General features: G+C 37.0%; 1 protein-coding gene across 3 annotated transcripts in view; it reads right to left on the bottom strand.

Annotated features, from left to right (window-relative positions):
* The window catches only part of LOC115625246 (RNA-binding protein Musashi homolog Rbp6), a 160,879-nt gene that overhangs the window by 111,261 nt on the left and 32,970 nt on the right, over positions 1-16,648 (bottom strand). For 2 of the 3 annotated variants that reach the window (XM_030520238.1, XM_030520239.1), the window contains exon 1: positions 4,162-4,422. The exons of the other annotated variant lie outside the window; for it this stretch is intronic. In XM_030520238.1, the coding sequence (XP_030376098.1) occupies positions 4,162-4,268 (107 nt within the window). In that variant the 5' untranslated portion in view covers positions 4,269-4,422. Of the gene's footprint in view, positions 1-4,161; positions 4,423-16,648 lie in introns of those variants that run through there. 3 annotated transcript variants of the gene reach the window in all.

The following is a 16,648-nucleotide window of genomic DNA, read 5'->3' as shown; positions in this document are numbered from 1 at the left end:
ACTACATATGTATATTTTATAAACATAATAATAAATTAGCTTACTTCAAAAGAGAATTTCCCTAATTGAATTTAATTTGTTTTTTCGTTAACTACGAGCTAAATTCAATAATTCAATAACATAACAATGGTTTAAATGCCGTGTTATCTGCGTGCTGTACGCGACCAATTAATTGATTCAATTATTAATTGAGATTTCCGACAAATTATGAAAAAAGTGTTATCTATAAATGCAAAAAGTAAGCGTGAATTGTTTGTAAATATCATTTCTAATGCTTTAATAATAATTTCTTTGAATATGTAACTATTTGCGTATGTGCTCGTGTATATAGATATATGTACGTATCTGCTCAAAATACATTTAGTACGTTTGAAGAACTTGCTCTTGTTTTCAGAAAATTATCAGTGAAACACTCGACACTATGGAAACAAAACCAACAGCGGAGAAAAATTGTTGCCGTCACAGACGTCAAAAAAAAGACCAGAATATTTCCCGACTCATCGAACAAACTTATAAACGAACATAGACAAAGCGTTGATTGGATTTAAGTTGACAGTAAAAAATGACAACAAATGCGTGTTTCATTTATAAATATATTCTACTTTGCCTGCCGAACACAACACAAAATCGGTGCAGGCCAAGAAGGCGCTGAAAGATATCGACGCGACGGCCAGTATTCCAACAATCCAGTCGCCCTCGCATTAACACCCGACCCCAAAGCCAAACCAAACAAATTGCAGACAAACAAACCCCGGCCGCAAATATTGTGCTCATTTTCATTCTGCCTAACAGAGCCAATGTATGGTGGTAATACTTATGATGAGTAATGCGAATACGAGGAGCGTGTTCTGAATTTTGTTTCCAATTTCGATTACACGAAATAACAGCTGTGTTTATGTATACGTATCAAAATTTGACTTTCGAACAAGAGCAAACTTTAGTGTCACTCCATGCAGAAGCCTTAGTGGAATTCAGAAGCATAACGCATAACTGCAAATGGTGCAACATATTTATACACTTTTCGTAAAACATAGCGAACTGCAATAATGAAAATTAATTTCCTATTTCTTTCCTTCTTCCGCTGTTATTCTATTGCTAACCTATCTCATATCACATTTTTTCATTCCGCACTGCAATCGCAGTCCATCATAACAAAAAAATTATGAAACAATAAATAGAATGTTAATTAGCAACGAAATGCGAGACTTTAAAGTTTTAATTGATTGGCGCCAGTCGACGACAGACAAATAAACAAACAACACTCATTGAACTCGAAGCCTGCTGAAGAAACTCGTAACTTTTTTGTGGGGCGTGTGGAACTCATAAATACCCTGTGTTTGGTCTAAACTAGTGATGTAAATCCGAAATGAACATCGGAAACAAAAATCGTCATGACAAACACCGATGCAGCGATGTATCGAAAAACTTAACATCGATGCATCGATTTTTAATCGAAATGTGTAATTTAAAACAAGGGAGAACAACTTTTAAATTAAAAGTCTTAAATTCCGTATACCTATGTATTTACAACTTTATTTGGCACGGTTCCTTCTTTATATGTACATACACGGATTCACTCTTTACTATAAAAGCTTTGTGTATTTCCCGGGATTTCTCTGCTTGGTGGCAATGTCCATAAAATCGAGGTTTTTATAAAAATCGATCGGAACATAGAATCTAAAAACATCGAGTTCAAATCGAAAACAATCGCTAACATAAAAATCGATACATCGATGTATCGATGCATATTTATATTACTAGCCTAAACACAATTTAACTGAAATAATTTTAATTAAATTAAAAATTCTATATTCAACATGTATTTAACAAGGTACAGGGTATAACCTTGTAAAGGGTATATTAGGTTTGTGCAAAATATGTAACATGCAGAAGGAAGCATCTCCGACCCCATAAAGTATATATATTCTGAATCAGCATGACGAGAGAAATCGATCTAGACATGTCCGTCCGTCCGTCCTTCCGTCTGAACGCAAGGATCTCAGAAACTATAAAAGCTAGATTAACCAAAGTTGGCATCCAGATTCTCCTAGGTCCGAGAAAGGACGAGTTTATTTTATTTTTTGGAATTTCCCCCCCTTCCCCCGCTACAGAATTTCGTCAATAGCGTCCACATTTCAAATACTACCTAAACTTGCACACTTAATTGTGCAATTGTGCAATAATATAATTGTCTACTGTTGTTTATCCAATTCGGTCAATTCTAAGAAAAGTTATTAGCGAAACAAATTCTCGCCAGAGCAACTCCCCCAAACTGCAGCAACAAGTTCGCTCTTCTTCTTCCTCTTTTTGCTGATGCTATGGGCGCATATACCTCAATGTCGGAAGTTTACTTGGGTACAGGGTATTTCACTGTCGGGCTTGCTCGACTGTAGCGTTCTCTCTTGTTTTAATTAGGAACATTTACACATGATTTACACATAAAAATTGTTTAACAAAAAACGTGTGTTAAGCTACAGATCTACACATCTGATAATGGATTTGAGGAAATCAAAACTAAAGGATCAAACAAGGAACAATTTGATTTCTGTGATTTAAAATTTGGATGAATTTCAAATTTGATTGATATACACCTAATTCTGTTTTTACACGCTCTTTTTTTTTACACAATTTTGATATAACACGGTTTTAAAATTAAAAATTTCATATATGTATATTTCTTTAGACATAAGAAACCAATCAACTATTTTTGCATATGATCATGTCTTTTTTTACACGGTTGTTTCTTGAATCAATCTACCGTGTAAAAACAGAATTATTATCTGGGGCTAACACTTTCGCGGCTACTCCGCTAATAAAGCAGTTCTGAAGGCGGTTGAATTCTAAACTGCTCAGCTGCTCAACTCAAACTGTAATATTAAATAATAAATTAAAGGGATTTTCATCGACCACTTAAAACACTTATAGGTTAACAAATGCTCCAAATACGAATGAATACGAGTATGTGATGAAAAATGTAAAAGCTCGGTTGGCAGAGCAAACAATTTTGTTAAATGTGCACAAAGGAGCCACAAAACGGAAATGGCAAAGGGCAGGAAACAAAACACAAAACGCATTAACACTTAAACCCATTAAGGTTTATAGCCAATGTATGTGTGTATGTATCATATGTATGTTAAATAGGCCACTTTTGCAGTTTCTTATGTTCTCTACTATTCATGATAGTAGTAGATATCAAAACAAATTGCGTTTTTTATGGGGGGTTTCTATTAAAACCAAAATGAATACTTGTTATTATATATTTGTAACATGGACTAGAGTAAAAACTCCGGCAGACACTTTTCTTAAAACATTCGATCGGTGTATAAAGTATTAAAGTTCCCCTTAAGCGGACACTCCCCTTGGACGGACAAAAATTGGCGGACTGTGAGTGTCCGGCCAAGAGAGTTTTCACTGTAAAACAATACTTGAAGCTCTTATCTAAATTGAAAACTGTTATTCTTGAATCAGAACTTATTTAATAATACATATATACAATAATATAAAAGTATAATAATATAAACAACCAAATTAGGTAAACATTTTAAAATATGTGTTGAAATAGAAATTGGTTCCAAACCGGCAGGGTATCAAATAAATCATTTAGATTTCCATCAGCTAGTATTATAGCAATTAGTCCAACTACAAGTAGTACTTGTAATCATGAAAGCTCTATTTCAACAAATCACACAAATATCGCAATGCGATATTAAAAAACTGCACTGACGCGTATACATATTAATAAAAAGCTCTTGGAAAAAAATGTACAGCCTCTAAATTTTAATAAATTCGAGTTCTCGGAATGAAGTCTTTGTATACGCCTTTGAAATGTATGTATGTCTGTAAATTCTGTGAATTCTTATACATGCATACCCAACTCTGAGATTAAGCGTAAGACTTTGAATTAGTAGTTGTATTGCTGTATTATTTATAAATAAATTCCTTAATGATTAAGTAGGCGACTATCGATAAATTAATTAAATAAAATAAATAAATATAGAAAATATAGGAATTTACAATATACTATACTTCTCCAAAACCTTCAATATAGTAAGTAGTATTACAAATTGCACCAATTCTGTCTAGTTTCAAGTTAAGGACCTCTTATGTCTGCCCTTTAAAATCCCTATTAGCAGATATGTAGGTTTGGAGGATAGGTCTTACCTTAGATTTGGAACTGCTGCGGCGGCTGCAGCTGCGGCTTGCAAAGGCGGCGGCACATTGTAGGGGAACGGCAGCTTGGCCGCTACGGCTGGGTTCTCGAAGAGCATTCTGTTGTCGTTGCTGCCCGACTCCTGATCGTTTGCTCTGCCGAGGGAATTGGCGGTGTTGGTGGAGTTAAAACTGATGTTGTAGTAAATTTTGCAGGCTGTTTATATTTCAGCACGTACACAAAAATTTAAGTATTTATTTTCCTTTGTTTTTTATGTGAATATCAATTTAAATTTTTTTTCTTTTTATTGATATTACAGTAGTTATTTGCTTTTGTTTTTCTCCTTGTGAATTATCAATTTGTATTTAATTGATATCCTAATTAGGAATTTAATAACTTTTCCACTTATCTTATGCTTGAGCACTTGTTTTTAGGTTTTACACATTTTAACGCATAATTTTATGCTGTAATTTTCTGTTGAAATAAAAGATTTTCTTGAGAATTGCTATTCATACAAACATAAACACACACACATATAAACATGTACACATATGTATAAGCTGTAGGGTGTATATATAGGAGTACATTTACCATTAATTGTCTTTCCCTTTTACCTATAAATGAATCAATTAAGTGGAAATGAAGAGCATGCAATTATAAACAGCTTTAATTTGCATGCTCGTTAGGTCCCTTAATACGTGGAATGCGTCCATATATGTACATTCATATGCATAACTATATATGTATGTATGTATGTATGTATGTATATTTGTATGCTCAATCACTATCACTGCGAACTGGCCAACACCGACACCAACGTGTGAGTTGTGTTAACTTTAGTTACGGCTTTTATTCCTGTTTCTGGTTTGAGTTTTGCTTTTACTTTCGTTTCGTTAAGTGTGTTGTTGGCCGGTGCTGTTGTTGTTCTTGTTTTTGTTATTATTGTATTTTGCTGCTATTTCCTTTTGAGCTTCAATGCTGTTTGCTCTGGTAGCTGTCAGCTTTGCCGGCTTTTTGACGTCTAGAGCGAACGCTTTGATACATCTGTTTGTGTATGTGTGCGTGTGTGTGTATGTGTGCGTGCGTGTTTGAGTGTTGCTGTGCGTCTCTCGGTGACTTTGTGTGTGCGAAAAACTTGCTGCCTGGCAAACTGCCGCGTGTGTTTTAATTTTTTTTGTTGCTTTTTACTACAAAAATGTTGATAAAGACTCTTCTTGTTATTGTACGCGTTGTTTTTGTTTCTTCTGCTGTTTGTGGTTGTTGTTATTGTGGCTGCGCTGCGTTGTGGCGTCGCTTTGATAAATTTCACATGTAGCGTTTAATTAAAATTTTATATTTTTCTGATATTCGCTTTAGCGCGGAATACAGCAACAACAACGAAGGGGAACACTTGACGTTTTAGTGCCGTTTTTGTTTTAGAATTTCTTGTGCTCGCTCGAACTAAACCAATTTTTTTGGTTTATTCATAATTTATTCAGTTTGCTGCCTTGCCATATAAAACAAAATAATAATACCAGTGACTGAATGCAGAGTACAGTGTTCAGCAAATTACGCACACACAACATACATATAAATGTAGAAACACGCCGCCTAAAGACGCACGTCAACATTTTTGCGACGTCACTAAATTCGCCGCATTTATATGTACTTTACTTACACACGCACACACTCAAACATACTCGTATATGTACCAATACATACATAAACATATCCATATAAGCTTTTTTCTACCCAAAACGCAGCAGCAGCTTACTTGTCTCGCCTTACTTTTTTGCTATCTTGCCTTTTTAGTGTTTTTTTTTCTTATTCGCTGTTAAGTCTGACTCTGAGTCACGAACCCACTGCAACACTCTCAAATAAGCAACGAGTAACAAAAGCGTAACGAGGAGATTTTTGTCCGCACAGCGCAAGGAACTTTTGTCAACTGAAAGCAAAGCGAAGGAGCGCGCGACCATTCGTCGTTCAGATGTGGCGGCGACGCCATTGTGTGGCAAAAGCGAAGAGCATTTTGAGACGAAGTTCGCCGCATCAGAGCGGAGCAAGCTTCGCCGCTCTTTGCTGCTGACTATCCTGGTTATAAAAAAAAAAAAAAATTGCACCGTTGCCGATGCACGTTAGAGTGGCCCCACATTTTTATGTTTTTGCAAAGTTCTTGGTAATGGCTCGGCAAATTACGACGAAGCATCGAAATCAAATTAGATTCTGAAAACTGTGCTGTGGTTAATTTTTTAATGGCATATGCTAGACTAAATTTAACATGAACTATTGCTGTAACTGATTCAGCATTCGGCATAATCTCTTCACTACATATAGTGTGACCGTATTTAGGAAATTTTGGTTGGCTTCACTGCAGACATTGTCCACTTTTCAAAATTATTATCAAATCAAAATCGGTCAACCTTAATTAAAAAAGTTTGCTTTCCGAATTCCCTTTTATTTGTCTACTTCCGTCAACTGATTGTTATAGATTAATCGATTACAAATTAAAATTGAATCGTTTCGAATCGCGATTGATAAATATTTCAAGGACTTTTTCTAATATACTTGTAGGCACTAAAATTCCGTCAATACAAGATCTCACAATAAATATGCGATTTTATCGTGTTTTTAGACAACACAAACATTATCGGTTACAATAATATTTATGCATTTTTGTTTTATATGCCTGCCGAAAAAATGAACGGTTTTAAGAATCAGCCTTATAGGCACACATAGGCATATGCAACATGCGGCCATGTGCAACAGCAGCATGACTCAGCTAATGACGGTGGCAGCGACGAAGAAGACGACGGCCAAAGAGGCACCTTCATTGCGTCCGCCTTCGCCTGCGGCTCAGAGCCTAACAGTCGGCGTTAGTTGCAGTTCCAGCCTCAGTCTCAGTCTCAGCTGTAGCCTGAGCTTCAGACAGCCTCAGAGTCAGCCTGTAATCATTTCCGACGTGCTGTTCCCCAAACAATGGACCGACAGTTGCAGTGCGCCAGCGACCGACCGTTCGTCCCTCGACTGTTATGGCTGTCTGCCTGTCTGCCTGTCTGTTTGTCTCCACACACGCTTTATTTTCTTCTTATTTCGTTTTTCTTTGTTTTTGTTTGTGTGTGAGCGTGTGTTCTGTTTCTGTTTCTGTTGCTGCTTCTGCTGCCTTTAAAGCTCAGCTCAGCTGACGTCGTCGCCTTTGTTTATTTTGCTGGTTAAGCTCTTCGTCGCCTGGTCGGTCGGTGTGTTTAAAACAAAAACAAAACCAGCTCGAAAATAATTGTTTAATTTATTATTGCGTGCCTTTCACAGTCCCATTCGTATTCTGCTAACTGACTGACTGACTGACTTTGCTCGCATACGTCTCTGATTTATGTAAATTATCGTGCGTTTCATTTGCCAAAAATGTGTTTTATTCTCTCCCTGCTTTGTTTTTAATTTGATTTTCACGTTTAGCGGAGCATGAGAAGGAAGTTTATTCAACTTGAGCTTTGACTTGGCAACCAAATACAGAAAACAGAAAACAAAAATCAACATTCATTTGAACATTTGAGCAAAAACAGCCTGCCTTTATTATTATTACCTCTCCAATATTAGCTTCTCACTTTCGGAAATGTCTCATAACTTTCCACTTGTGATTCAATTGATTGCAGTCCAGGCCTAAGCTCCTTTGCTAATTTCTAGCCACTTCGTCATATCTAATTACATGAGTTCTATGAAATTGCGGAATTGTGTTTTCTCGTCGCCAGAAATACATACATATGCACATACATATGAACATATGTATGTGTGTTCATTTCCATTTGCTTGCCACTTATCGCTCACATTGAATGATATAGAAACTCCGACTGATAAATTGAAGATAAATGGACACACACACATACATATGTACATAGAGGCATACATATGTATGTATGTATCTGGCGTATGGTTTCCAATTATGCGGTTTCTTTGTTTACATACTTCTTTATCAGCAAACAATTGCTCTTTCCGTTTTCATTTTAAATATTTTTAATTTAAATGACAAGCCTTGCTTCGCATCCAATTTTTTGAAACCCACAATGAACTCTATTTTGGTTTATCAGCTTTTTATGTATGTATATCAAATACTAATCCTATAATCTCTGCCACAGCTATTAACAAAGATTCTAGAACAACCCTGAACTACTTGTATGTTTAAGTAACAACCGATATCTAAGCCATCGATAAAACTCAATGAAATGGACAAATTTCTTTAAAACCGTTGAAGGCCCATTTTAGAATAAATATCGAGAGTCGGATTAAAAAACTATATAAGCATATTTATAATGAGATTTACTATTAAAAACATCTATGAATATACTTGGAACAGGAATCATTCAAGCATCACAACCTGACAATCTAAATTCCAACTAATATTTATACTTTCCAGCTAGTAAAGCGCTTCGAACTAGGAGAATATGGAATTATTTTTACGTACGACATCCTGATAGACCCAATATGACCGAATTATAATAAGAAGATTCGTTTTCTACTTAAAATAACTTCAAAGTCTCTTTCAGGTAAATTGAAAAACTACAAGTCAACAAAATAAACCTTATTGGATGAAACTATTATTGCAACTATTGTAGATAGAAATAAACACTTTGTTAATATAATGTTGAGATCTTCGTCGTCAGGTTTTATGGATCTATCCAAGGTCTATACCAGACAGAACTGAGCAGAGATTCTATTGGAACTGCCGTCGTAGAAGTAATGTTTTTTTTGGCCTCATGTAGCATTATTTAATTAATTCTTAACCAACAATAATGTTGTGCTGTCTGCACTCAAGTGGAAGGAAGACTTTAATCAATCGCTTTTGTTCATTAGGTTTTAGGCAGACACCTTAATTGGCGTATTAGCCATGAAATCAATTGGTTATTTCATCAAACAGCTGACAGCAAAAGTGATTCATTCGCTCCTGCCATCAAACACACCGATTATTTGACGCATTTCAGCATATTTTAAATAAATGCATCCATCTGGAATGCTGTGTTTGAAATGGCAATTATATTCCTTAATTCGTTATTGCCAACTTTGACAATTTGAGCGAGCGTTTGCAATTTAACACGTAATTTAATTTCGGGCGTGTCATGCAATTGTGGCGGCGCTTTAATTTAAAAACATTTTTTCAATTTGCAATAAACAATTGCACACACGATATGTTACAGGTCTAGCGATTGTTGTTATTCTGATTGTTGCTGTTGTTGTTATTGTTGCTGCGTTTGTTATTGTGGTTCTGAAATTGCAAATTGCTGTTGTTGTTGTTGCGGTTATTGGCAGCAGTTATACTTTTGGCTTTAGGCCTTGCTTAACACTTTTATGGGGAGGAAGGAAAAATTGGTTTTCAAAAATTTACTTTTGATTTTATGCACCAAAAAATGCAAACAAAATGAATTTTGTTTGCTTTTAATTTGCCACCTTTTGCACTTTGTGGCGACTATGGGCGACGTTAGTGACGATTTTAACGGCTTTACAGCTTTTTGAAATAGACGCGCGGCAGGGCTGACAAAAGAGCCCAATACGAGCATACACAACAAGCACAAGAGATGTTGGTAAAAGACATGTACTGAGTACGGAAGCGCTTGACTGGTTGGATAACAACGATGTACATATGTACGTATAATCGACGACGAAACTCTACGCACGCTGAACTTGACGTTGCAACGGTCGCGAACAAACTGACGACGTCCACGACGCTGGTGCCACAGCAGCCAGCAACTGCCCTCTCTCTGCCACCACTCTGCTCCCCATAAAATAAAAACAAAACTGAGCGAACGGCGAAAAACTCAGAACAACGGAAACTTGTGAGGCCGCTCTCTCTCTCGCTCTTTTTCTCTGTGTTGCAGATTTTGGGGTTAGCGCTGTATTTCTGCCTCAACAAAATAAATCAATGCCTTCTCTTCTCTCTTTCTCTGCTCTTCTCAGAAAAATGTAAATGCACTATTGTCATCCCCATCTTAAGGAACAAATTTTGCCACTGTTTCAAATAAGTTTGTTGTATGGCACTCTCTCGACGCGAACAGCAACCGCGTGTTGTTTTGTTATGCGGCGAATACTCTCAAAAAACGCCAATTGGATAAAGTTGTGTGAGATGGAGCCACTTTTGGGTGGCGTCTTTATTGTCGATTCACTTGCACTCATAACACAGGAGGCGCTTCCGGTCTTTGAGTATATTGTTGTTTTTGTCACCGTTTCATGAACTGAGCGATGACAGAGAGCGGCGACTTTATGGATACTGGAGTATAAGATGATTGAACTTATAAAGTAGTCTTTGCGATTACATTTTATACGGATTGTATCATGATCTCTTTGCAGAAAATTTCCCTGGGACTTTTACTCAATTTCCCAGCCTTTATTCAAACAGCAGTGCTGCCCTACTTAATTACTACTATGTTCGTATTTATTGCTATTTAATTTTTGTGTAGAAATGTTTGTAAATACAAGACAAAGCATTGCAAGTAATTGACTAAAGTTGAAATCTTATATTTTCTAATATGATGCATAGTTAAATTTTATAGGCCAATAAAATGATTTGAGGGAGGGTTAAGCTCTCACGATTTTGGAGTCTCGTACAAAATCAATTTACGCGAAAAGTGAGGCTTTATGTTCAGGCATTCACAAGCGCCATGTATTTAGTGTGTAATATACACTTTCATTTCGTAGTATGCATGCTTTCCATTATATCTTAAACCCACACGCGCAACAAGCTCAGCAGAGGACTTGCAAGGCCAAACAGCTAACGGCCTAAAGAGTTTGGCCATGGCATGAGAAAAGCGCCTCAAGCAGACCGAGCCCCAAAAATACATTCAACAAAAGCAGCGGCAACATCTAACAGTGGAGGTGAAGACTGAACAGGACGTGGTGGCGGCCCTGGCGGCAGTGGCGGCAACAACAACAGAGACACGTCAAAAAGGCCCATGGACCAATTCGCAATAAATTTGGTAGCAAAGCCAAAGTCGGAGCTTCGATTAGTCCGATGATGTGGCAAGGCAAGGGGTTCTCGACTGCCGTCTGCAAGTAATGGTTTTGTGTGTGCGTGGGCCAGGATGGGGGCGGGGACGGGGCACAGGCGAGGAGGGGAGCGGAGGAACGACAAGGTAAGGCTCACGACTTTCGGCACTCGAATTTATAGCGAAAAAGAAAATTGTTAATAAACAAAAGTGAGGCTATCGCAGCAAAATCTGCTAGCAATTGGGTCATAAAAGTAATTAGTGAAACCTGACTGTATATTTGCCGGCAATTGTTCAGCCTTTTAATTGACGCCACTTTATGAAACCAGCGAGTGTGCCACATGCCACATCCCACACAGCCAGCCAGGCCGCCATGCTGCCACTGTGCCCGCCTGGTCGCCGGCCTAAGGACAATTAAGTAATTGATTTAGCGCGATTTCATTGAACGGCATCAGCAACAAGATTTAAACTGCCATTTTGAAAGTTCCGCTTCCTTTAAACTGGTTCGAATTTAGAAACCAAGCGCGTATTTTAGTCAAAAGCGGCGCTAGCCCATGGAATAATGCTCACAGACTATGCGAAATAGTTTAGCAATTGCAGAGAACATATTTTGGACCGCCAATTTTCCACAAAACCGCATGAAATAGAAAATGCAAGCAAATCTCATTGAATGACATTGACAAGCTAAGGCCCAGAGGAGCACCTCAGACAGACATAGCAGTTTCTTTAAAGTAAACTTTAATCAATTGACAGATTATGATACTATATAGTGGAGCAATAAATCCCTATTGGGACACATGATCTTACAACCTTATGCTGAATGTTACGCCATTCATTATTTTCGAATTCGACGACCAGTGGAAAGCGATAATTGGTATGTGTAATCGTAGTAGAACAAAAACAACGTATGTACACCTAATTCTGTTTTTACACGGTTCGAAAATTACAAATTTTATATATAGTTGCGAGACTTAATTCCATTTAGCACGATTCCAAATAAAATATGATTAATGTATTTTTGTACCCTTTTTTTACAAGACTTTTTCTGAAACCAATCTACCGTGTAACAACAGAATTAGGTATATTACACTATAAGGGCATATATTTTGACCACACATTTTGGTATTTATGACTTTTTAATAGTGTTTGCATAAATATGTTGCCGATATATGTCAATGCAAAGGACATTTTGGAATCCTCTTTAGACTTATAGGCATAGCAGTAACCTACAATACACACAGCTATTATTAAGTTATTGGGGAATGAGAAAGACCGAGGGAACCGAGAGTTTGTTTAAGTTGTTATCGTCCAGAGATACAAAAATTTATTGATTCCTATGAACAATAAATATAGTTTTGAAATTTACACTGCTTTTAGGCATTAAGAGGAACTCCAAGGTAAGATCCAATCCTTAACATACATAAATAAGTAGGTTTTTCGAAATACGAACAGTAATACTTGTAAGGATATACTTACTATTTGTTACTGGGAATTTGTTAAAACCTAATATGCAGCATGTTGTTATTGCTTCCAAATATACTACTACTGGATCAACCAAGTTTTCGGTGTATTGTAATATATCTGCTAATAGCACTTTTACCGCCTCTGTAAATAAAACTGCGAATTTTAAATACACATTTAAATCGCTGTTAACAGTCGCGACTGTTATACAGATAATATATTGCAATTGATTTTACTTTCAATCACATTTTCTCCTGTTTTCAGTGAATAGATAATTTTATAATATCCTATAACAAAGGGGTTTTGTAAATAATGCTTTTAATTACAATTTTTAACCACAAAAGCGATTCATTTAATTTACCCTTAAACATCTGTTGTATATGTTGTTAATGTCTCTGTTATTAAGACGGCGAATGTTAAATGTGTACACATTTCGATCGCTGTAAGCAATCGTTAGTACGAGAATAACTGTTATGCGGATAACAGATGTTAAATCAATCTTTATTGCAATTCAAGTTATTATACCTCCTATTAGTGGTTTAATTGATAAGCACATGCTCTCATGGTTTGGGCTTACAGATTTAGTTTTGTAACAACAACAAAAAGACAAGACAATTTTCTAGTGCCAAAAAAAAGAAAGACAAAAATCGATTTGATGTTGCTTAATTTGTAATGCCGAATTAGGAATTTCGTTTTCAACTTGTGACACACACTCTTTTTTATCCATGTGCTAAGCCTTATCTCAATAACACAACACTATAACATGATACATACATACAAGTATGTACTTGTACAAATATGTATGTTAAGTCGCTGCTGAAGCTCTGCCGAAAACTAACACACGCATGCGAGATGGATGCATAAATACAGCAAATTGAAATATATGTGCATTAACATAAAATGCATAACATATTTTATAGACGGTTGGGATTTTTAAAATTATGTTAAATTCGGATAGTTTATAAAAAGGTTTAAAGATGGCATTCTTTTAAGCCATTGCATTTATTTTTTTGAATTGTTTTTAAAGCAAAATAGTTCGATTATCCACCTCATATTCCCAGTGATATATCGTTTTCCCTCTAAGTTGAATGAATTTGATAGCAGTTTGACCAGTTTTTCCACTCGCAAAAAATGTACGCAGGTAGGTGCTGTTTATTTACGTTTGGAATAACGTTTATTTCGTTGAGAACAAGTTTTAATGAAAAGCTATAAATAAATAAATGGTTCTTTCGACGTGGGTACTGCATATACTTGTATCTATTTAAAAATATACATTTAATACAATGCCATTATTTTGCCGACACCTCCGCTCGTAAGCACTCCATAAGCAGCTAGCTATGTATGTTCGTGATCCTGCGAATGCATCCTGTATGAGAAGTTTGCACAACAATTAGCCAGGCCTGCAGTTCATTATTTACGTGAAGCGACATCCATGTCACAAAAATATCAAGCACATGTGTTGCCTCTCTCCTGGCTGTCTAGTCTTCCAGGATGGTTGAGCATCCCACACTGCAGCACGAAGGATAGCGTTAGAGGTGGAGAAGCTGTAGTACGTATAAGGCCGAGTATATCTACTTTTTATTTAACTTTCAATTAAGTTGTGAAAGAATCTCACCCATTACATGCAAAATTAACACGATGCGAAACTTGGCCAACTGCTTAACAATTCATAACGATCAGTGCACAACTTAACAGTTTGATAAACTTGGCAGCCACACACACACACACTCAAAACCCACTGAAGTCAATCACAGCGCACTGGAGTATGCAACGCATTTTTCTGCTGCAAACAAAAAGAAGCCACAGAAGCAGCAGAAGCGGAAGACCATGAATTAAAGGAAAAGTCAAAAGCAGGCAGTCAGCAGAGATGGGTGCGTGACTTAGCCTGTCATGATAACCACACGATTCACGACCTAAGAAAGTGAATTAGTCCAGGAAGTTGTACTTTTCTGACTTTCCCATTGAGATGAGAAGATTGCTTTTGAAAGTAGATCGAACTTAGTTATGGTTAAGTTAGGTAAGGTTGAGATGGTGCGGCTAGTTTTACAATCTCCTGTTATGATATTTCTGTGCGTGTATTTAGGAAGGATTTCTAAAATGGTGCTCTATGCTTTTCTCCTCTTCTCATCTCTACAACTTGTAGAACTTCTAGTGATTACTGACTTGATGCCAAGTCTCGCGGCATGCCTGGTTTTGAGTTTTCGGAACATCTGCCTTGCTAGATAGCACACTCAAACTAAGAATCTGGCGAATGTGTTTTTGCTAGAAGACTTTCCTAAATGAATGCAGGATATTAATATAGGACTATCCAAAAAGCATCAAGGCACTATTACGATGGACCGCAATCTCTCCATGGCCTATTTTGACTTAATTAAATATTTTGAGCTGAATGCGAATGTAAAGTCGTAAGTTGGTTCTACATACTGAGATTTAAGACTGAACACCTAGTTTAAGTTGTACTTGTATCTAACTATAAGTTTAATTTAAGTTATAAATAAAACAGTATAATTAAAAAAAAAACATACTTAGATTTTCTTCATTTTTCAGAGAGATCGCTTTTCTTCGTAACGACTTTTGTTTATTATATGTCTATCATTAATATGCTTTATCTAACTTTCTAATCGATATTAAGAGCACAACCACATGTGCATTGTTTACAAAAAGTTAAATGCATTTTTTATTTATTAAGATAAATATATTGGCTATTTCGACATTTTTTAATTGCAAAATCATACAAATTTCCATAAATAATATATACAATTCCCTTTTTTGTAGAATGAAGTGATTTGGCAAAGAATATATACACAAGCGCTATGTACATAGCCCCTTTGGGACGCTCACGACTGAGTCACGCGTCCATCTATAGCACAGACGACCGAGCCATGGAGACACACACACACACACACACACGCGTGCACGTAAACACGTCATTTGAAATGTCGCAAGCGTTTTCTCCTTACTTGTTGCAACACACACGAGTGTGTCGGCAAGTGCTGGGCTTAAACAAGCGTAATATCATCAATCAGTGTGCAGAATTTATTTTCTGTTGCATTTCTTTTTACTATTTTTAGCACTCGTCCTCTCCGACAGACTCTGCCTCTGAGAGAGTGTCGTGGCGAGTGTGTGAGTGCAAGTGGGTGTGTTTATGGGTCGGACCGCCCGCCCGCCGTTGTCAGCGCATCAACGCGCTTCATCAGCGTGCTGATATGTAAATCTCATAAATCATGCACACCTGTCGTCGGCGACAGACAGTTGGACACTGAGGTCTCGGCCAGCAGCAACAGCAACAGCAACATCGACATCAACGACGTTGTCATCCTATGGCCGCCTGCCTCTGTCTACAGCCCTCCAAAAGGAGGGGATGTCGGTGCAGAAGGGCGGGGGATATGAAGTTTAAACGCTTGTGCATATTTTGCTTGTGTTTCGTTTTGGTCAATCCATTAAGCGAGGGGCTGTGGCTTTTTATAGCCCCTTGCGAGGTGGGTGTTCGCTTTGGAAAAAGGTCAAATGGCTTTGCAATTGATTAGCTACAAGGGCAAAAGTTAAGCTACGAAGCCACAATTTTCTCCACTTGGTTGCAGTTCCTCAATATATTGCATTAGACACGAAAATCAATAGGTTATGGGGACATTTCAGGCATCTTAACCAATCAATATTTAAGATCACATTTACGTATGATTTTTTTGAGGATATTTTTCCGGTTCCTAAATACAGAATGAGTCTTATATTTAAGATCGATGTATGCATAATCATACCTCTTTTTTGAAATACTATGTCCGTCAAAAGGTCGTTTCTAACGAACTTTTTTAAGCATAATTCTTATAACAATTTCCCAGACTTCTGATGTTACCTCAGCAAAAACTGCATCACAGCAAGACCTGTGATTGATATGGCACCGCCTTGTTCGATGCACCTCCCCTATAGGCCTATAGATCCAATTCGGACACATTAAACTAATATTTCTAATTCATTTGCACTACACTACAACCACTTCTGCGCATGAATTACACTTTTAAATAATCCAAGAAAGCCAGCCGGAAACCTTGTATTTTTTAACAAAGCACTGTGGTCCAGAAGTCCGTTTTTTCGGCAT

Source organism: Scaptodrosophila lebanonensis, unplaced genomic scaffold (assembly GCF_003285725.1).
Source record: "Scaptodrosophila lebanonensis strain 11010-0011.00,11010-0021.00 unplaced genomic scaffold, SlebRS2 tig00000072-arrow-pilon, whole genome shotgun sequence".
Lineage (NCBI taxonomy): Eukaryota > Metazoa > Arthropoda > Insecta > Diptera > Drosophilidae > Scaptodrosophila > Scaptodrosophila lebanonensis.
The sequence above is the reverse complement of the archived record's forward strand: the minus strand, read 5'-3'. Positions and strand labels throughout refer to the sequence as shown.